Genomic DNA, 23,445 nt, shown 5'->3' with positions numbered 1-23,445 from the left:
ATGGGTTTTGGGGCGTGCACTGCCCTGACCCAAGGGCTTGATTTCAGAAAACTTCCAAGTAATGTGGTTGGAAGATGCCTCTAAGCACGTGCTGGCTACTCCTCCTCATTGCTGAATAAAATTTTGGTGAGCGCTCCACTGATCTAAGGACTTCAAAGAAGTGGGGCCCCAAGCCAGGCATACAGGTGGCTTCCTGTTAAGCTTGAGGTCTGGCACCTTTGATTTTAAACATTAGACACTGCTGCTGAGACACTTGCATTGCAGGGGGTGGGGCTAGATGAACCCTCTGGGTCCCTTCCAAGTCTGATTCTATGAATCCACATGAGAAATGCTGTTCATTTGTGGTATATTGATGCTGGCTAGTTGTGGCGTTAAAGCCCGTTAGCTACAGCCGCAAGGTGACTGACAGCACAACTCTGTGCGTGGTGTTTACTTGGAAGTAAGCACCATTACATTTGGTGTAGCTTACTGTCTAAGAAGTGTGTTCAGGTTTGTAGCTATAGAAGCATGACCTACCATCTTCCCCTTTGAGAAAGGGTTGTAGCTCGGTGATGGATCGCATGCTTTGCATGCAAAATGTCTCAGTTTCAATTTCTGTCATTTCTAGATAGAGTTGTGAAGGTTTCTTGCCAGAAACCCTGGAGGACCACAGTGGTGATGGTACTGAGCTAGATGAGCCAGTGGCCTGGCTTTGGTGTAAGGCAGCTTCCTTTGTCACATGTTTACAAAATAATGGGAACTGCTGTTCTGCTGGGTATGTTGGATGAAGGAATGTGTGTATGAAAGTGATCACTTATATGTAGCATTGGCATTGTATTATTCAGATTTGATCAGGCAGTGATTAGCGGTATTATACTGCTCCCTCCCCAATGCAAAGCTTTATCACTGCACAGAATGCAAGAGTGGATGAATTCAGATAAATTTGTCCCTGAAATGCTACACTGGCTGCTGTGTCATCCTTTACCCTTCTTGGATCAGTTTTCTTGACCCTTGCAAGTTCCCAGCATCAAGAACTGAATGTTACAGAGAGCGTAAGATGAAACATTTATCTTTAACAATGAAACATCTGAGTTGTTGCATATAGCTTGTGAAGAATATTCTAGTTGAATTAGTCATTCCTTCGGTGTTGGTTTGCACTGGCAAAAAGAGATAAGTGGATACACATCTTAGAATGAATGGCATTGTTAGTCTTACAAGTGCCACAAAAGTTTTTTTATTTTTCTCTCTAAGAAGGCACTGTGATAAATCACTTTTTTCAGTAAAGATAATGTTGGCTGCATGAAGAAATTGAATTATCAAGTTTGATGCAAATTTTCTGTCTTTTTTATCTAGACCAGTGACAATTGGTTATACAGAATATTATTTTTGTACTGGCTAGTATCTCAAGGTTGTAAGTAAAATAATTTAATTTTAAAAGCTGGTTTTGGTAACACAAGTAGGCAGTGCTAGAGATCACCTTTAAACCTTTGGCCAAGATAGTGTGCAATATCTCTGTCAGAACTAGCTATGTTGTCATTTGCATCACTGGCTGGTATGTAGATGAATCTGCTTTGAGATTATAGCAGGCATGGGACAGGATTAATGAAAAGATAATATAAATGTAAGTTTTATGTCCAGAGACTCTGCATTGGTTTCTGGAGCACACAAGGGGTCTGTTATGGCTTTGAGGAATAGGATGCCAAACCAGAGATCTTGGTGCTTGCTCTTAACTTTAGTACTACAGTGCTATCTGGGCAGCACATTTTACATATTTGCTATGTATTATTATGGAAAGTGAACAAAAGCTGCCTGCTATAAATGATGGTTACTCAGATTAAGGCTTACTGTTATCTCACACTGGGTAAAATATGTTCTCTTAGCTGAATAAATGTAAAGTAAAAAACTTACTTGTCTTTTTATTTCCATGAAATATAATTTTACATTCCCTTTAAAAAGGTGGATTAGAAGCTATTGTAGTAGCCTACTGTAGAGTAGTATGCAGTCTTTAGAACAGTCTTTGCCAAGCTGTTGCCCTTGAAAAGGCACCAGATTGGCAAAGACTGTTTTAAAACATTCATTGGTACCATTTTCTAAACTGCTCACTTTAATCTAGAATAACAATGGAAATATCAAGAAAAGTTCTGAGACTGAGGCCCACAATAGTTATGTGTTTTTGTTTGTGTTTTTCTCCCAACTCTTTTTCAAAACCAAAAGCAGCCTTGAAGTTATGAGGATGGGCAGAGGAAGGGGCTGCTTAGTTATTCCCCCCCCCTTAGATATTTTCATTTTTGAATCCCACCATGAGAAAATATGCAGGTTGTATTTCTTCTTCTTCATGGAAAAGCAACTAGAGGGTGATTTTGAATGGGAAAATGGCTTGCGGGTAAAAAGTTAAAGTGCTTGTTCTTCCTATCACCATCTAACTGTTGTCAACTTTATACCTTGAAACCAGCAGAGGTCTATATGGAGCTTTCAGGGGTCAGGAAAATAATGTAAGCAGACAGTTGTATGGTGCCCATGGTTCAAGTTCATGCCACTACAGACCTGAAAGCATATGAGTCTATTTCCTTGCTGAAGCTAAGCAGGTTTAACACTGGTTAGTGCCTGTGACAATACCATGCCCACTTTATGTCTTAGCTCTTTTTAGCATATGCCAAATATGTGTTTTTCTAAGTGTTTAATGATGCTAAAACACTGCTCTTAGGTTGAACAAACATTATATAACAGTATTGACCTGGGAAATAGGGGCAGAAAAAGCTTATACTGCAGTTTAACTGATAAGCTTTGTACAATAATAGTCCATTTAAGGTATTTTCTGTATGAAAATTGAACATTTGCCATGTTTGTTTTCTCAGCTGGGTTACTTTCAAAGCTAAATATTGGGCTAGTCTGCTTGATTTAACTGCAACAGCTGTGAATGATATGCAGTCTATATACTTTTTAAAAAACATAATATTTCACAAAACTAAAGCTTAATATTTTGAATTTTGAACACTAGCATTCTTAACATACTATAATCAAAGTATGTGCATATTTTAGGAGACTTGTACATGCCACATGAAACAAAAAGCTTACAATAAACAGATTAATGAGTTACACTTATTTACAGCTTCATAATGTGTATTAACTTCTGCACTAGGGAAATATCTGAATACCTAGTTCTGTGCCACACATTGTTTTAAGTTTTACCTCATTAGAGAATCAATTATTATGGGGGAAAGTATTATATTTAGCTATATTTTATAGCTTTCTGGCATGTACATTTTCAGAAGCACTGGACAGTCTTAGCTTGAAATCATACTTTTCTACCTTAGGATCCTTTGGGAGGCAGGGTGGAATAGGCATTTAATATATAAATAATACTGTAAAATGAAAATGAACTAAACAGCAGAAGTTGCTTATGAAAGCAGTAAAATGTCTCTTTCTAGTTTGATATGATAGCTTAATAAAATTGTCAGTCGAATTTTTGTGTTAGCAAGAGGGCATATAATTACCCAAATAGTGCTCAGATGTGTTTCAGTGGTGAAATGATAAGAGTATCAGTGACCTAGAATTTTGTTGTTGTTTCTCACCCTTTCCATGTATTGTTTTTTTCTCAGTAAGATAAAGCAAGGTCTTTTGCCTAGTTTGGAGGATTTGCTGTTCTATACTATTGCAGAAGGGCAAGAAAAAATACCAGTTCACAAATTCATCACGGTAAGCTTTTTTTTTTTTTAAAAAAAATAAACTATATGGTAAATAGCACAGTTTAATACTTTTTTGGGTAACTTTTGAAAAGCAGTGCATGGCTCAAGGTTACTAAAGGTCAATTTTATTCTTTATTACATTTATACTTCACCTTTTCTTCAAGGAGCTGTTAGTGGCAAGTATGATGCACCCCTCTTCATTTTATCCTCACAACAACACTGTGTGTTGATAGGATGGTTATTAAAGATAAACATTCCATACATTTAACTCTCTAAATATGTCTGTACATGATATAATCTGCTTACTCTTGTAGTAAAACTGAGGGTTAAAGGTAAAGGTAAAGGGACCCCTGACCATTAGGTCCGGTCGTGACCAACTCTGGAGTTGCGGCGCTCATCTCGCGTTATTGGCCAAGGCAGCTTCCAGGTCATGTGGCCAGCATGACAAAGCCACTTCTGGCGAACCAGAGCAGCACACGGAAACACTGTTTACCTTCCCACGGTAGCGGTACCTATTTATCTACTTGCACTTTGAGGTGCTTTTGAACTGCTAGGTTGGCAGGAGCTGGAACTGAGGGTACACTGTTATCAATCTTCTAAACATGCTTATGGCAAGGTATTGAAAAACAGAACTACTCTGAATGTGTCTGTCAGCTGTCAACTGTATTGTGTTGGAAAATGAGATCAGATGGTGCTTGATACCAGAGTAGCATATTATCTGAGTCAATGTTTAGAACAGGAAGTATTTCTAATGTTCTACTTTTTTCCTTTTTTCTTTTTACAGGCCCTGAAATCGACAGGTTTACGTACATCTGACCCAAGACTGAAAGAATGCATGGATATGCTAAGATTGACTCTTCAAACAACATCAGATGGTGTCATGCTTGATAAAGATCTCTTTAAAAAGTAAATATACCTATTTATTAATCTAAAACAAAAACTTAAAATTTGACACATTGAGCTTATTTATGTGAAAATAGTGTGACGGGGGGAACTTGAGTGAGGCAAACTAACAATATTCTTAGAAAAATAGTTTTACAAAATTCGCTTCATTTTGCTGGCAGTATAGTGGACATATGTGCTGAAGAATGAAAAGATTTTAAAACACTTGTACTATAATGTTATCTTATTAACATATAACTTTTGTCCCTTGGTGATTAGATCACTATTGGAGCCAAAGTATTAGGGCCACTCCTGCTTGACTACAATTAACATGTCACAATTTTTAAAATTTAATGGTGGCTACAGGAATGTGAACTGATCAGGTCTGTAAAGAGAGCACTTAATGTTCCCCACCCCACAGCACATTCCTGATGATCTCACCTCAAAGTAACTAGTTCTGGGAGGGGAGCTTCCATAATTTAATAACTATAAATATTTAGATATTTGAACACTTACTTGGCATGTGATGGAAAAACACTAAAACACTAAATTGTCTAGTTATTACTAAGCTCTTGCTTTTGCTCTTGCATGTATGAGTGAGCTTGCTTAGGCCTTCACATGTACTGAATGATAATGAACACAATTGAGATTCTCACTCATATTTTTTCATGTTTCATAGGTGTGTCCAAAGCAATATTGTCCTGCTTACTCAGGCTTTCAGGCGAAAGTTTGTCATTCCAGATTTTGTGTCATTTACTTCTCACATTGATGAACTGTATGAAAATGCTAAAACACAATCTGGAGGAACGGTAAGGGCTCATATGAAATATTTGTTGTGTTAATATGTTTTCATGTACTTTTTTTTTTTAAAAAAAACCCTCCTTATTTCACAGTTCGGGAATACTTTTATTAGGACCAACCAAAAAGTCACAAAAAATGTGGCAAGCTTTTGAGTTTCCCAGAGCTCTTCCCAAAGCAGGGAGTGCAAGCTGGAAAACATTTTGGCTGATGATGAACTCTGGAGAATGCAAAAGCTTGCTGCATTTGTGACTACCCGTAGTATAGATATTTTGGTCCTAATAAAGATTGCCTAGCTGGGGTGTTCCCCCCCTTATGGGCCAACCTTTGCTCTTTGTGCCTTGAAGAGTACTTTGAGTAAAGAGTGGCCACTGGAATTGTTGATTTCAGAATCAGTGCAAGATGTGAATTCCATGTTTCTTCTCAGTTTTATATATTTTTGGTTGTCTTTATTTAGAAGTATATTTGCTGCTACTTCCAAATTAAAACACAAGATACTGTAAAAATAGCAGTGATACAAAAAACAAAATAAAACACCCAAGTGGCATAAAATCGTTTAACAATTTGTCATGTGCTCAAAGCCAATGGTGTTTGTAAGCAGCTTTTGTTGGTTTGGCACAATAATTGATGGATACATTATTTTGGCCTGTGGTAAACATGTGAATTTAAGTAAGCTCCTGTCAAAGGCTGTGTGATTAACACCCTTGAAAGTTTATGCTTGAAGAACCTTCACTGTACACTTGTTGTTTGGGGGAGTTTGGGTTTGAACTTTGTTTTATTTATCTCTCTAGCATTTTTTTCTTAGTTGTACTTTTCCTCCAAGACCCTTGTAGTAATGCAGTGTGATATTCTTAAATTGACATTATTAATCTCATTTTGGATAGGTTGCTGACTATATTCCACAACTGGCTAAATTCAGTCCTGACTTGTGGGCAGTGTCAGTTTGTACAGTTGATGGACAGAGGTAAGGTACAATTCTTAAATATCTTATCTGTCCCAATTTCAGCTATAGGTGATAGAAGCAGTACGCCAACTTTGAGGAACCAAATTTGCATCAAGGCAATTCTGTAAAATTCATGGTGTGTATTCTTTATCACACTAGCTGTAGGGTTTGCTTTTTTATTTATGTTGTGTTCAGTACACTCTCATATTCAATATAGATCTAGGGTGACATTTATTTAAACAATGGCTTAGCACAAATGAACAAATGAGCAGGTTTTTGGAGAGAAGATTTTGGCTGATAAGTGATGGTTTGGGTTTCATTGTGTTTAAACCTGGACTTGCAATTTGTATGAAGAAGACAAACCACAAGTGGCAAGCAAGAACAACCCTTGGTTACAGCTCATGGCTTGTCTGGACTGATGTTTGATTGCCATGATTCGGCTTAGCATTTTCTGTCATCTGGTTTCTAGTTTCTTCCCAATATATAGAAGAATTTTTGGTAGTCATATTAGTAGCAGTTTGCCTAAGCACTTTTCAGAGCATATTTCTGAAGTAGTGTTAAGACTTTGCAGTTTTGCTCAGTTTGAGGCTGGGTAGTTATCCAGATTATCATTCTATACAGTAATGCTACTGCATAGCTAGCCTCTAATTAAGGTGAGATCCTTGGCTATTAAAACCAATGAGAGATGTGACTTGGGTTGGTTGTGGCTTGTACAATTGAAGCTAATATATCAAATCTATTCTACACCATTTTGGTGTATGTTTTCTGGTTGTTGTTGTTGTTTAGTCGTTTAGTCGTGTCCGACTCTTCGTGACCCCATGGACCAGAGCACGCCAGGCACTCCTGTCTTCCACTGCCTCCCGCAGTTTGGTCAGACTCATGTTTATAGCTTTGAGAACACTGTCCAATCATCTTGTCCTCTGTCCTCCCTTTCTCCGTGTGCCCTCAATCTTTCCCAACATCAGGGTCTTTTCCAGGGAGTCTTCTCTTCTCATGAGGTGGCCGAAGTATTGGAGCCTCAGCTTCAGGATATGTCCTTCCAGTGAGCACTCAGGGCTGATTTCCTTAAGAATGGATAGGTTTGACCTTCTTGCAGCCCAGGGGACTTCCAGGAGTCTCCTCCAGCACCATAATTCAAAAGCATCAATTCTTCTGCGATCAGCCTTTATGGTCCAGCTCTCACTTCCATACATCTGGTTATGAGATTTTTATGCAAGTCTCTTTGAAAGTAATGAGGAAATTGCCTGTTTCTCTGATCCAAGCCAACAGGTTAGAAATCTACAAACAATGAAAATACTGAGGTCTTGACGTATTTTAAGTGTAACACTTCCTCTGAGGATGTGTTGAGAATCAGATAAAGCAGAGTTGAACTAAAATTATATGCTTAGTTTGGATTTTGGTTTCATTTTCATTATTATATATCAGATTTTAACAGTTGTCTCACATACCATTTTAATCTTTTAATTCAAATACTGGACACACAGCACTTCTCACAGGGAAGTGCAGGAAGCCCCAAATAGTTGTTTTTCCGGCTTGAGGCCAGGCCATAGGATCTAATTCAGGGAAAGGTTTCCAGCCTTCGGAGCTCAGTTTCCTGAATTAGTCCACAAAAATCAAGCTTAGTAAATCTCCCTGGCATGACTAAATAAATACTCAGTTCGCTTCCAGGTGTGTACCTGGGGAGAAGCTAATCATTGGACTACAACTCACAGCAATATCGACTATGCTGGCTGAGGCTGATGGGAGTTAAAATCCAACAGCATGTGGCGGTCCACTGGTTAACCACTCCTGCTTTATGTGCCCAGGCCTGTGCAGATGTTATTTATTTCTTGATTTTTTACACTGCTTGATTGCTAAAAAAAGACATCCCACCAAAACAGTTTGCAAAAAGAGGAAACAAATCAGTAAGTTGAAATAACAATAGAGTCAAACAGATGAAAACTTGCATCAATACCTTATTATGATTCTCATTGTTAAAGATTTCATACTCCCCCTCTCCACTCTTGTATTGTAGCTCTTCGTCTGATTACCTTGTTTTGGCAAGCTGTAGCTTGCTGTTTCATCGGAGTCTGTAAACTATGGTTTGCGCTCATCTTTTAAGCCTGAACAGGAAACTGCTGAGGGCAAGGTTAAACTATGGCTTGTCTTTGGAAGAAATGCCTGTGCAATTTATAACCTTCCTGTTTACGTGCCCTGCCACATATTGTAGCTGCTGTATTTTTGCAGGATTTTCCTTAGAGATGTGGGAATAAACAGACATATAGTCCTCACCCACAACCATATACACATAAACTCTCTTTTTCTCCCCTCAACCTTGATGTGTGAGAATGGGAAAGTTAAAACCTCCTCTTCTGTTGCGTTGAGATTATTCTGCTTCCCGTCAGCCCATTTGTAGTCAATACTGTATTGTAGCCAATACTGTTTTCTTAGAGGTTCCAGGGGGAGCCAGTTCTTCATTATTATTAACAATAATAATGCTTCATTATTATTGTTGCAACACTTAAAGAACTGTACCGTTGTATATTTTAACTGGCAATTTTTGCATATATATTTTAATTGTTTACCTTTCCCACCCAAACAAACTAGTAGTGAAATAATAATAATAATAATAATAATAATAATAATAATAATAATAATAATAATAAACCTTTATTCCAGCCTGATGCATCATATACAGTGGTCCCTTGACTTAAGAAGTACTCGACTTACGAAATTTCGAGTTACGAATCAAAAAAATGGCCGCACGCTTATGTTTTTTTTTACATCCGAAATAAAAACTGTTGCAGTTTAGATGGGGTTTTCTCGACTTGCGAATTTCAGATGCAGTTTACTCGACTTACGAATTTTTCTGTTTCCAATGTATTCCTATGGGAAACCGCTTTTTCGACTTACAAATTTTTCAACCTACGAATGTGCATTCGGAACGGATTAAATTCGTAAGTCAAGGGGACCACTGTAAACGGAACAAAAATAGTAGAACCTGCTTTAAAAATCCCTTTCCGCAGGATTGTATCTATTTATCAAACGTAGTGTGACAATTTTATTTTCACCTTAAGTTGAAATGCACAATTACTAATACGTTATTTGTCTCTCAGGCATTCTGTTGGAGATACCAAAGTTCCATTTTGTCTTCAATCCTGTGTCAAGCCTTTGAAGTATGCTATTGCTGTTAATGACCTTGGCACGGACTATGTACACAGATACGTTGGTAAAGAGCCTAGTGGACTAAGATTCAACAAATTGTTCCTCAATGAAGATGGTAAGTTAGCTGTATATGTATTTGCCACTTCCCAATATTCTATCTTAAAAAAACAGTGAGGGATGGAGGAAGATGGAGAAGTGAGTACAAAGGAAGAATGAACTGGAGTGCCCCCTCCCTCTGCCTATTCTATGAAATTGCTTGGGCAGATCTTTTTTCTGGTTTTAGATACAATTGCAACTAATGTCATTTTATGGTTTAAGGAGAGCAAATGAGAATATGTTGTGCATATTCAGATGTGCTTGCCAGAGTGCTTGGGGAGCAGGCTGTAAAACAAAGAAACCTGAGTGCATACTTTAGCTAGATATTTTCCTGGGGAAATTGTGATGTTTGCATTGTCCCACATCCTCATTTGGTGTATTCCATACCAGAGTTGGGTTGTGGGGAAAGGATTGTAGCACGAGGGTGAGAAAAGAGGTTTAAAGAACTTCTCTATCCAGTCCAGCGAGGGTGAGAGAAGAGGTTTAAAGAACTTCTCTATCCAGTCCAGCGCTGTGATGATTCCCCCCCCCCAACCTGCTTAACCTTTCTCTTCTTTTCAAATGTGTGGGTTAATCGCTCCTGCTCTAGAATTGCGGGCATGATTAATGTCAAGTAAACCCACTGGTTTCTGGGCCAGCCTTATAGTTCATACAGATGCGCAACAGGGATCCTTGTGGGACAACTATTACCCTTTGCATCTCCTCATCCTGGACCCTGCTGCTGCTATTCCTAGTGACCTCAAAGTGAAGCAGTGGTGTTACAGAAATAACAAGCTTGCGTACTTAGGAGTTCACCCGTGCAGCTGCCTGATCTGTTGTGATTCATAGGTACTTGTTTATGGTTATGACTACCAGCAGATTTCCAGTCAGTAGATCCAGTATCAAGAAGTAGTGACCATCTTTGAAAGATTCTCCAATCTCAATGAACCTTTTGGTGCGCAAATTCACAAGGCTTTCCCCTCCAGGTCAGGAAAGGGAACTCTGTCTTGAAAGAGCAGAGGACAGCATTTCCCCTCTGCCCCATCATGGAGGGGGAGGGACAGAATTAGAGTGTTATGTGAGAGTGCTGTGTGCCGCTCTGCATGTGATTGTATGCATGCAAGTATGAGCGCATGACTGCATGAACAAGAGAAAATGTATATGTGATGTACACACTTTGGCCACGCTCACCACTGGAAGGGTGGCAGATTGCCAACGTGAATGTGACCTGTAGGCTGGAAAAGATTAGCCATTGTTGTTGTTGAGTGTTGTTGAGTGAAACGCCTTCCTTCCTTCTGATTTATGGTGATAAGATAATGAGGGACGTTGTTTGTCAGTCTTCTCTGTTACAGAAAGTAATACTATTGGTAACCCAACATCAGTGGGAGTTGTGTATATTGTGCTGTCAGTTTATGTGATATCCTTGATTATATATGGTCATGTGCTGTGGTTATAAACACTGCATTGTACCTATGGTGCATTTGGGAATGTTTTGTGTGCAGAAAAGAAATCCTTCATGTGAACATTCATCAGCCAAACTTCATCCATGCAGCAGGGCTTTACTGCCCCCTTTCCCACTGCAAACCCCTAAGACCTCTTCTGGGGGCTGGGGGCCCTTTAGAATAGCATGGGATGTGGCATTAGGGTTTTAGGGTGTGGTTGGTGGGAGTTGACTGCTGCTTTGTTGCTCATCAGTTGATAGAGTTAATAAACTGCTCTTAAGTTAAAATCTTTTTTAAAAATTGCATGTTTTTCTGGGTGATACCTGGGTGAACCCATCTGTCCAACCACTTATTGCTTGCATGAGCAGAACTTGCCTTTTTTTCTCCTTTCCCCCCACAATACCTCGCATGCTCCCCAAATTTCCTCTGGAGGGTTGGGGAAAATTGGGGAGGGGACAGTTGCGTCCTTTGCTGTGATGTTGGATCTCTCCCTCTGTGTGGCTTTTTGCATAAGCTGTCACTAAATATGTTAAAAGGTAAAATTTCATTCTGGTGACTCATCTAGCTGTGGAATGAAAGGCTGGGTTTATTAGTGAAAAACCTGCATACTCCCAGTATCTTTGCTTGGTGAGAGAAGACACCTCTCGGTTGCCATGACACCAAATTAATTTTTAATACAATGATAATTAAGAGATGGCAGTTGAAGACCATGTGATCTTTCTGCCGAGGAATAGATTTCATGTGTTTATCTGAAAGGAAATGCAAGTAATTTAGAAATACAGTACACATTTTTTGATTAAAAAAAGCTGCTGCTAAAAAATAGATATTTAGTCATAAAATTAGCCTGTCTAGCTCTTTTTGTATTCTAATATAGTTTTATTAGTGCTCACAGATGTCATACAGACTCTGGAAAGTTCTTAATTTAACAATTAATGTGGAGCATTTGAACTGCTCTGTATGTTGAGGATGTGTGCTGGTTTATACTTTCAGTAGCGAATATAGGTTTGAAAGACGGATCTTTAATTAAGCATAGACAAATACTGATATAGAAAAGTCTGAGATGTAACTGATGGTGGTCTGAGATGTAACTGATGCTACTTTTTGTTGAGACATTAAAAAGAAGCTTGGTCCAGAGGCCTGCTGGTTCCATAGGCTGTTAATTTACTCTTTTTTTTTGCCCTCTTTGCTCTTTTTGGACCCATCTGTGGGAATCATTAGCCTAGGAGCATAAGTAACTTCGTTCACTTGTAGATGTATTTAGCCTTGAATTCCAGGCCATTAACTTCTTGATGGTGATTACTAAGCTCTTAATACATAAGAACTAGGATACTGTAATGTCCTTGGCCCAGTTCCAAGTGTGTGAGTATCAGTAGTTGTTTCCACAGGCAGGATGCGCCAACTGTTGTGTCTAAAAGTTACTGCTTTGTGCCAGCTCAATATTTCATTAGGAGTAGAGCGCATGGACTTTCATTGACTATCCTAAATATAGTCCTCTAGTTTTCCTTTATCACAGTGTCATCTTAACACTATAGATAATCATCGCTGAATGTTGAAAACAGCTGAGGTAATTTCACCTCACCATAAGGCTTTTAAATTTTTTTTACTAACATTGGTTCTAGGACTGTGAGCTATTTCTTTTACCTGTTTTCTCCTCGCATATATTTCGACAGCATATTTTATTGGATACCCCTTGCACCACTAGGTCCTGTAGCCAAGATGTTGTAGTTCAGTAACAACTCCCTTTTCTGCATGTAGAATTTATAGCTGAAACATAAATGGGGTGTGGTAAACAGAGCAAACTACCGTATATTCCTGCGTATAAGACTACTTTTTAACCCAGGAAAATCTTCTCAAAAGTTGGGGTCATCTTATACGCCAGGTCATATTTCTTATACGGCGAGTATATCCCGAACTCTATATTTTGACTGGAAAAGTTGGGTGTCGTCTTATACGCCCAGTCGTCTTATACGCCGGAATATACAGTAATTCAATGTTGAGATTTCCAAATCTGTCTGTGCAAGAATATCAACTTGCCAGACTGAATTATCTCTCCCAGTACATTTTGGGGGTTCTCCTGGACCCTCCCCACTAAGCTTATTTTGGGGGTATGCGGGGAGGAGGGGGGGAAGCCCTTTGCAGAAGTGGAAGTACTAGAACAGGGTTCATTAGGTGAATAAAACCCCATGTTAATAAGTTTGTATATGTTAATTAATTTTTTTTTAGTTTGCTGCATTTAGTTTAATTGAAAACGCATATTTCTGCTGTTACTGACTGCAGAGTTACTTCTTTTTAGATGAAATGAATGCATGTGCCATTATCTCTGGCATGCAAGAGCTGTCTATTTCATTTCATTATTCTGGTTTGGAATTTAGTCCACTTAAGCAGTAGGGAATCCTGACTACATGTGGAATGTTGATTGATGGAGAAGAGAATACATTGTGCTGGTTTTCACTCATGTTTTGTTAATTTAATTCCTTGGGAAGTGAATGTACATGACTAAATAACTTTTGTTTTGCAGACAAACCTCACAATCCTATGGTGAATGCTGGAGCAATTGTGATCACTTCCTTGATCAAGGTAAAATGTTCACACAAATTTTCTGAACTGCATTATTAACATTTTTTGCGGAAAGCTATGTTGTGCAATGTTAGATATTGCACGGACAATGAAAATTTTAATTTGAACTGTAGTTTGTAGTCCACACAAGCATGTGGGCAAATATGCAAAAATATTTGAATCTAGAGGAGTATGTGTGAAAGTAACTGTTTTCATTGTTAGTTTTCTGAAACTAAACCCCACCCTGTATGTTCAAAAACCATTTCTGAGGTATGGTATGAAATAATTTTAAGGGGAAATGCTCCTGGTGTGTTATTTCTCTCTTCTCCCTTCTCTTTTAAATTTACTGGATTCCAAACTGCTGTTTGAAATAGGTTGGGTTAAAGATAGGCTCCTACTTTTTTTCGAGTAACACATGCTTCTCTAGATTTGTGGCCTGAATTATATTAAAATGGAAGGAATATTAGATAAGCATAACAACTTCTACTTGAGATTTTATGGATTCTGTGAAACATGCAACTCATTTTATGGTCTTTTAAATGAGAACTTGTACATCAATTTTAATATACAGCTTAAATTGTTTCCTACATATTTTAGCATTTGTTGCAGTGATGCTCTTCTAGAAGATTTAAAACAAAAATTGTTTCTACATCAAGTGTATATTTTGAATGTCAGATTATATTTACAAGTATTAACATACTTTGGGTGTTTACATCATTAATATGCCTTAATTGCTCCTTTGGTGTGATGAGATTTCTGTAAGAATTAAAAACTCATACTTGAAGCAGTAGCTCTCTAGAAATAAGTGAAAGCTAATCAACATTTCACTCCCCTAGTAGCCTTAAAAATGGACAACCTATTCTGTTGATTACATCTTAACATCCATTAATTTGTTTTCAGACTTTTAGATATGAGAGGCTACTTCAGTCTTGGCTCATGATTTTCTGCTTTTCGTTATATTGAATAAAATAAAATAAAATCCTGCTTAAAACATTTATCTTTAATAGCTATAGGTGAAGGAAAATGGCCTTAAGTATGACAGGTAAATTTATTCATGTTTAACTTTTCTCTGTAGGTTTAAATAACTTTGAAATTCATTTTGACAGTGGGTTAGAATAAGCAATATACAATACATCAAATACTTGACTGTAATTATTGTCACAGTACAGCCTGTTACAAGTACTGTAGGGTAAAATCCAAAGTGCAAACTTTCCTGGAAATAAATTCCACTGTAATTAGTCTAAAATGCGCTTTTCTATCACAACAGTGTAGGTTCCAGGCTGTTGTAATATTTTGCAGTTTTAGTTTTTACTGCATGCAATCGTGATATCATTACAAGAACACTATATCAACTTTGTAGCCAGTACTGGATTGCATTGAAACTTTGCATGTAGTATATTTGCATGTCCAGCAGACATAAATCACCATATTGCATCATCTGTTTAAAGTGATTGTAAGACTTTTTTGTGATACATCTACCGGGAAGCTATTTTATAAAAATTGAGTGACTATGAAAACAGGAATCAGCACTGGGTTTTTAATACTTCGTTTTAATTTAGAAATATTTTAGCTATCATTCTGAGTTAATTGTAAGCTCATACTTAGTAACATTCATAACTGCAGCCTAATGGTATGTTTGCTTGGAAATAAGCCTTGCTGTCTCCAATGAGTCCCACTTCTAATGCCTATGTATAGAATTAGAGTAGCTTCATACATGAATTCAGAGCATTTGTTAGCTCAAGATCATAGAATACACTCCTGTAAAATTTCTATGCTTGGTCTAGTACAGAGTGGCAAGGCAAATGGCTGTTTAAGGCTACAATCCAAAGATGCAATCTGTTTTGTTGAAGAGGGTGCAAAAACCTTGGGAATTCATTTGTTGCGTATCTTAAATGTGTACTTTATTACATGTTGTTTATCACAATTGTATATGCAATAGGGCAATAGTTCTAACTGGTTAGCATATTTTGTTTACTACTGCCTTTCATGATGCCTTTCTAAACCTACTGCCATTTGAAACCATTAAAATATAACATATACAGTGGCAAAACAATGCTGAGTTATACCAAAGTCCTTTCCCGTATATAAGGAAAGTTATAGAAGCTCCTTTAGCTTGAGTGGTTAAAGCATATTAGTCACTGACTCCTAAAGTATGGTACATAAGAAAAAGTAAAGTTATTTTCTAGAGCAGTCAATGGCCCCACTGATGGATCATTAAGCCATGGTTTTAAGGGTCTGGGTTCAAAGAGTGCAACAAACCAGGTGTTGATTTACTTTGGCTGTGATGTGGTAGCTGCAGGAGTTGGATAGGAGCATTGCAGGAACTATTTGAGCACTAGTATGCTAACATAAAGCCATAGTTTGTTTCAAACTATGGTTTGATGTCATGTCCTGCCAACCTAGCAGTTCGAAAGCACGTCAAAATGCAAGTAGATAAATAGGAACCGCTATAGCAGGAAGGTAAACGGCGTTTCCATGTGCTGCTCTGGTTTGCCAGGAGCGGCTTTGTCATGCTGGCCACATGACCTGGAAGCTATACGCCGGCTCCCTCGGCCAATAATGCGAGATGAGCGGGCAACCCCAGAGTCGGTCACGACTGGACCTAATGGTCAGGGGTACCTTTACCTTTACCTTTTTTGATGTCATGTACAAATTGGGCCAGTGATAAACATCTCAATTAAAATTAAACTCACTTTGTGCTTAGATGCAGCTGTATTGAGTGTGCAGTAAAGATGTGCCAGGTTTTTGTTGGCCACTACAGGGGAGACTGCTGGGCTAAATCGATCTCTGATATGGCCTAAGAAAGCCATTCTTATTGCCTAAGGATTTTTGTTCTTGCGCATACTCTGGTTTGTTGTTTCTCAAAGTGCTACTATACAGTTTTGGATCTTGCATAGTGGCAGCCGTATGTCAGGAGCTGTGCATAAAAGCCTTAATCAATGAGAGATGCTCGCTATGTCAACCTGCTGAATAATAGTGTATTGACAGCTACAAGTCTGTGACGTAGGACATAGGTGAATGATCGGCATTAGAATTCGGAAGATTTTTAATTCTCATGCAGCATACCGCATGACCACTGTTAAAAGAGAGAGGTCATCTAGAGAGGTCAAATGAATAAAAGCCTCAGTGTAACAAATCTTAATAACTGGTGCTCTGTGGGAATACAAAATAGTTATAATCATGGGTGAGCGGAGAATGCAATAATTATTGCTCCTTTTCACCCATTTTCTAGTGTGCACCACCATAACATGAGGTGAATTCTTCCCTTGGTCAGACCTTACAGTTCTGACTATGGTTGAGATTTTGAGTTACAATTTTGCAGTTTGGTGTTACTACCTCCCTGCCCCCCGCCAGGTGCACAATTTAATTAATGAAAGTCATTCTCTTTTCCTAAATTCTAAATACAAAAATCCCCTTACGTGGGAATCCCAAGCTCTAGTTAAAAGATACACGAGTCTTAAATAAGCTGTTGTATCTGAACGTCTTTGCAGTTTCTAGATTTACAATTTGAAACAGAATTTGTAATTATTATTTTAGGTGTAGTTAATAAGCATAGCAATTGGAGGTAAGCCTCAATTGCCAACCATTAACCCCTCAGAAAACATGATTTTTCATTATTGAAATATTTGTCATAATGCTTGTAGTGGTCACTTTTTCAGTTAATGTTTTGCAATGTCCACTGCAATCCAGATTAAACTCCCAGAAAATAGACTAGATTGGTTTATATACCCAGCGGACCCTTTTTGTTTCATTTTTTTTATATAGAGACAGTGAAAGAATCGGGATAGCCAATAGAACTGATTTCTAAGTATGTTTTGGAGAGAAAATATTCTTCAAGATTCACTTTAGAGGAAACCGTTTAGAAATTCAGTATCAGAACTGATAATGGATGCTGTTTGTCAATGGACAGACTCCATCAATGGAAGGATTCCAACAATGTTAACTAAAAATGAGGGGAAGGAAAACAATTTCTAAATCATGTTTTCAGCTTCAGCTGTGAAATAATAAATGCAATCAAAGGATGAGAGCCAACAAAGTAATACCTGGAATAGACCCATTGAAATAAATGGACTTAAGTAATGTTTGTGTGGACTTCTAGTGATCAAACTGACTAGGATAACCTAAGTCTCAGATTGGAGCCCATTTGCTTATGAAAACGGTTGAGAACTGAACTAACCTCTATCTGCATAGAAGTTACACTAGATGTAATGAAAGCTAGCAGTTCTTGTAGGATCATGGGTCAACATCCCTATAGATGTTATAGGACAACTCTGTTTTTCATACCCTATAGCTTCTGCATATATTCAGCCTTTTGTTCTGTGTTTCAGCTGATTACTCAGTAATCCTGCAGCTAAATGGATATATGTACAGAAACAGCTTTATTTCTTTAAACATAGATCACATTTCCCTTTCCCTCCCTTCTGCTTACTCAAACTTGATAATTGTCTTTTCCTATTGGTTCTTCAATTTTATATATATCTGAAAAAAAATATTAATAGTAACTTGCTTAGTTTTCCAATGCATGGTCCGTTGTTTATGAAAATATTAATTAATACAACACTTCTGTTGTTTGAGGTTGTCTCTTTCATCTTGACAATCCTTTATTCCAATTTTATAGAAGTAGTCCCACTGAGTGAATTGACCAAGGCTCCCCAGTATGTCCATTTCTGAGGTGAGACTTACTTAATCCAGGGTCTCCTAGGTTCCAATTCAAGCTTACATTTTGAGCAGACATTTCAAAGTGTGTACGTACAAATAGGCTAGAATTGTTGGTCCAGATGTAAAACACAACCAAAGCAAAAGATGATTAAACAATATTGTCCATTTGTGTTTGAAGGTTTAAATGTAACTTGTGGGCAACAATTGCAAATTGAATTCTATATACAGTATTAAAATTCTAGCCATAAATACAGTCGTACCTCGGGTTACGAACCGCTCGGGTTGCGAACAGTTCGGGTTATGAACTCCGCAAACCCGGAAGTGTTTTCGTTGTGCGTGCGTTCCGCGCATGCGCAGAAGCGGCGCGTGCGGTTTGCGCATGTGCAAAGCGTGAAAATCACGGTTTGCGCATGCGCAATCATGGCGCTCGGTTTGCGACCTTTTCGGGTTACGAACTGCGACCCGGAACGGATCGTGTTCGTAACCCGAGGTACTACTGTATAATACTAGTCATAAATAAAATACAAGAATTGATCTTGTTTGTGTTTAGATATGCTCTCAAATCATTCAGTCAAGCCCTGATCATAGGCTAGATCCAGACATAGTCGTATTTTGAGCAGACCTTTTGAAATCAGTGGGACAAATTAGCTGTGACTTCCAGTTTGCACACTGAAAGTTCTCTTCTGTGCCACTGTTTGGTGAAACTGTATGCATATGGTGTTGATTTTGCTGATAGTTCTTTTTCTGACATTGAAATTATGTGGCAGTTTCGGAACATACTGGGTTTCACGCAACTCCAGTGAGCATGTAGTTTATAAATATCTATTTAAATAATTCTGGAACTTTGAATCAGGATATCTTAAGTATTCTGACCCCCCCCCCAATTGTTCTGGGGGGGGATTCTTTCAACCCTGGGGGTGATGCAGAGGGAGGGGGGGTAGGTTTTGTTGCACAAGTGCTATTCCTTGCAAGTACATACCGTAGTTGCATTATCAGCCTTTGGAGGAAGAACCACATAAGCTTGCATAATACAAGTCAAGTAGCAGTATTAAGCACAGAATTTAACATGTCGAGGTAGTACCTCAAAACTGAGAGTTATAAGAAAAATCTAAGTATTGCTGAGATCCTATTGCATGCTGATGCAATTATAATATAAATAAATAAAATGAGAGCCTATCCTATAATATGGATATGTAAACGTTCTTTTAAAAACTTGCATGAATGGTGTGTCATTGGATTGTCTCAGTCTAAAACTACTTTGTGTTCATAGACGTTCATTGTATATACACAAAAGTGTGCATATACACATAAATATACATTCAAGCATGCACACTGCAAGTGTGTATATGTATATATTATGTTTGTGAAGTTATTGCATGGTACGTTTGTAGACAGATGAACTGCTTGTAAAACTTCATATATATAAAACTTGAGACTCCACAAAGTGGAAAATTAGACTGAAGTCAAAATAAAATTTGGAGAGAACAAAGAACTGCTCTGTGTTCCATCTTAAAGTTGCCAGGGGAAATATTTTCAAAATTGCCATGGGGGAAAACAACTCTCAAATATTTGGTGCCTCATTTCTGGTTGACGTTACCTACAACATTTGCCTCCTTTAATCTGTAAATGAAATGGAAAAAACTGGCAGTGTTAAGAACTTGCATTAAGAGTCCCATTTTAATGAATAGTTCATGCAGTACAAGCTAAATCCAAGTTTAGGGTTTTGCTTTTTAAAGATGCTTACTTTTTATCAATGTGCTTAAACTGGTATCTAGAAGGTCCTGTGAAAGAGTGTTTTTTGTGTGTGTCAGGGTTTTTTTTAGTTAAAGGCAGGGAAACCCTGAATTTGATAAATGCTGAAATAAGTTTGCTCAGACACCATTGTTTGCTATGTTTACTCTGCTAATAGTATCAAACATATGAAGATGCTCCTTTGTTTTTTTGCAGTTAAGGTCGGGTGCGGGGAGAGAATCAATCCTTTCTGTCTTTTAGCATTAAGCATCTTTCTCCTTACCCTTTAATACGGGGGAGAAATGCAAAACTTGTTTCAGTTTTTAACTGCCTTAACCTTAACAACAATGACCAGTACGGCATCCCGTAACTAATGCTGACCCACTTTCCCAAAGCAACATTCACTGTGCATTTAAAAGGTTTTTGTGGTTTAAATGTTGTTACATATTTTACAGCATTAGGATCTATGGAATATTTTGACAACTGCAACAGTTCAATGAAGTTGGTAATTTCTTCTTTTAATTATTTTTTCATTGAACAGATTTGGAGTTACACTTTTTTAAAAGCTTGTTTTTCTAATGCCTTTCAACACAATGCTTAACCTTTTTAGCGTATTTCTTAAATAGTCATTGACTATGGGTAGCAGTGTTTTTACTTTATTGGTGCATAACCTTTGACACAACAGTGTGGTATTCTTTCAGCTGGTGATCATACGTGTATGACTGCACATCACTAGATGAGCTGGTGCGTGTGGCTTCACAGATTATCTGCAACACCCTAATCCACTTGTAGAATGGGAAATGAGGCTGGCTTTATGCATTTCATGAGTAGAATTCTGGTACATACAGGATTCAGGTTTTTTTTTTCTTTCCCCTATATTAAAAATAGTGCAAGTAATGTTTTTTGGATTGATTTGAGGTAGTGCTTTTAGATAACAGAACTAAATAACATATTAACCCGATGTTTCTAAGGCATTAAGTAATGCCTATTAATTTGTGACAGTCTGGTTTTTTTTAAAAAAAAATTAAGTATATTTATAATAAAAAATAAATAAACTTAGGCAATATGCATCCTCCATCCTGATGTTTAACAATGGATTCCCAGCCACATTTAGTTCTGGAGACGGTCTGTTGATAAAATGCATTCACAACAAATCTCTTAGAAATTACCTGTCAAGTTAGTCCTTTGGACACACAGATACAGTTGCTAGACCGTTGTTCAGGATAAGAACAACGCTCCTTTATCCTATACCACCGCATTCCCATCAAATATGGTAAATCTGCCTTATTAAAAATACCCTATCTCCATAGCGGTTTATAGCTGTGTTTCCATAGTATTTATTTTTTAAATTTTGAGCTGGCAACCAGGGATATTCTTGAAAATAAGAGACTACATATGGAAAAAGACAGCACAATTTAAAAAAACAGGGTTTTTTTTGACAAAAGGAAATACCCATTTTAAATATCCACACATCAAGTATCTGTAGCAAGAACTTGATTATGTGGCCACAAGCCAGAGCAGAGTGAATGGAGATCTGTACAGCGAGGCTTTCCCTTTGGGGGTAGCAAGTTCTCTTTGCCCCCAATATAATTTACGCAGAGTAACAGCTTGGGCCAGGGTGCCTAGATATATACACCCAGGCATTGATGGTTGCAGGCTTTACACTTGCTATGTCAAATAGCAAGCATGAAAACATAACAGTGTCAATTGTAGAGTTGCCTTTATATAGTTCCTTGAGTTTCTAAGCAAGGGTATGAATCTGAAATGTGTCAAGGTAGAGGGAGAGAAGCATAAGGATTGTGCTCTGTCCTTTGAGTCCCACTGATGCTAAACTGGACATTTTAAAATGTTTGCCTGTTAATAAAATCCAGGCATCTTTTGAACTACATTTGGACAGTATATCTGCTACTGCAATTTCTGTTATACTGGAAGGTGTTTACCTATAAAACTTTGGGATTAATGGCTGGGGTGTGTACCCAGGATTTCCCATGTGTGCATCAGGGCATCCTTGATACTTCCCCCAATTGCTGTTCGTGCTGTTTTGGAGTCATTTCCTAAGTTTTGACAGCAGCTTAACAAGTGGCGGAAGGGATGCACAAATGGAAGTTCCCAGCAGGGCTCTTTGGTTAGTGCTAGCGACTTTTTCATGCAGTTGCCCTTTTATAGCAGTGGTAACACTCATCTTCTACTCAATAGTTTATGTACAACCGCCACTGGCCCCTAAATAAAATAGCACTGAACATTCTAGTATCCATCATAATGTAAAAAATAATAACCTTGGACTACAAGAATGGAACGTTAATGTATCCTCTGATTACAATAAACTGTAAGTGAATTTCCAAGGCACTAATTCATAATTGAGTAGAACACCTAAAATAAAGCTAGCCTTATTCAATGTTCATCTCTGTTTCCTCACCTTAGTAATTTTCAAAAATTGAAACTTTCTGTAGTGTTCTTAAGTTTGATATAAACAATTTAGTCATCTAACTTTAGGTATTTAGACTAATAAATAAAACAATAGTTTAATATTAAATATTTAAGTAGTTATAGATTATTAAGAATTATTTTATTTAAACTAAGTTGAATTAGAATTAAAACTTCTCTTGTATTAACAAACTTTGTAAATATGTCTTCTTTCCTTTCAGCAAGGAGCAAATAATGCTGAGAAATTTGACTATGTAAGTGAACCATCAAACCTTTTTAAAATTATTTCCCATAGTTGAGTTTGAAACTGCAGGGTAAGATTTTATTTTTATATTTGCTTTTCCCCCTTCATTTCTGATCTGTGAACTGGCATTCAGAGTCTAATTTAAGCAAAAGAAAAGCCACATTCTTGCTCCTGTAGAATGAACTTGGGTTCTGAAACACACCAAGCTATGATAAACTTTTCATAGTTGGTGCTTTTGAGAATCGGTTTCCTTCCTTTTTGTATTACTTTCAATTTCTGAAAGTCTACATTGCTGCTGAAGAAGGAACTTCAGTTCCAAAACATGCCAAATGTCAATAAACTTTAATAGTTGGTGAAAACAGCAACAACATTGAAACATTTAAGTATTGTTTGTGCAGCTTAACAGCCCAGTTCTCACAAAATGCTAAGCCATTGTTCAGCATTATAGGGACAATCCTTGGAGGCACACACTGCCCTTTCATCTTTCAGTGCAAGGTGGAAATGGAAGCATTTGTTTCCTGGTTTAAAATAACCATAGTTTACATCTAAACTGGACCAAAACTGTAGTTACTTTACACTATGGTTTATTGAAATAAGCCAGATAATAAACCCTGCTTTTATCTTGTCTTGTTTCATTAAACAATCAGTTAAATTAACCAGAGTCCCTCAATGGGACATGACATAATAAACTGTGGCTTCTTTTAGACCACAGAAGTGGAAGCTCCCAATTTCATGGCTGTGCTGAAGGAGGAGTGGAAGTGCATAAATCTAAGGCTTGTTCTTGTGATGCAAAACCAAGGTTTCATATTTCATCTGAACCAAGCCAATGAATGTTGAATCCTAGGCGTATAGGGATATGTTACTGTACATTCTGAAAACATT

General features: G+C 37.7%; 1 protein-coding gene across 5 annotated transcripts in view; it reads left to right on the top strand.

The window, feature by feature from the left end:
• Positions 1 to 23,445, top strand: part of GLS (glutaminase) — a 67,815-nt gene that overhangs the window by 1,284 nt on the left and 43,086 nt on the right. For 3 of the 5 annotated variants that reach the window (XM_035136204.3, XM_088676130.1, XM_035136214.3), the window contains exons 2-8: positions 3,579 to 3,675; positions 4,450 to 4,571; positions 5,227 to 5,356; positions 6,230 to 6,309; positions 9,384 to 9,547; positions 13,468 to 13,526; positions 22,541 to 22,573. In XM_035136204.3, the coding sequence (XP_034992095.1) occupies positions 3,579 to 3,675; positions 4,450 to 4,571; positions 5,227 to 5,356; positions 6,230 to 6,309; positions 9,384 to 9,547; positions 13,468 to 13,526; positions 22,541 to 22,573 (685 nt within the window). Of the gene's footprint in view, positions 1 to 3,578; positions 3,676 to 4,449; positions 4,572 to 5,226; positions 5,357 to 6,229; positions 6,310 to 9,383; positions 9,548 to 13,467; positions 13,527 to 18,676; positions 20,401 to 22,540; positions 22,574 to 23,445 lie in introns of those variants that run through there. The other 2 variants (XM_088676133.1, XM_035136223.3) reach the window with 2 other exon arrangements.

Source organism: Zootoca vivipara, chromosome 1, assembly GCF_965207765.1.
Source record: "Zootoca vivipara chromosome 1, rZooViv2.hap1.1, whole genome shotgun sequence".
Lineage (NCBI taxonomy): Eukaryota > Metazoa > Chordata > Lepidosauria > Squamata > Lacertidae > Zootoca > Zootoca vivipara.
This window is presented reverse-complemented; position numbering and strand designations above follow the sequence as displayed.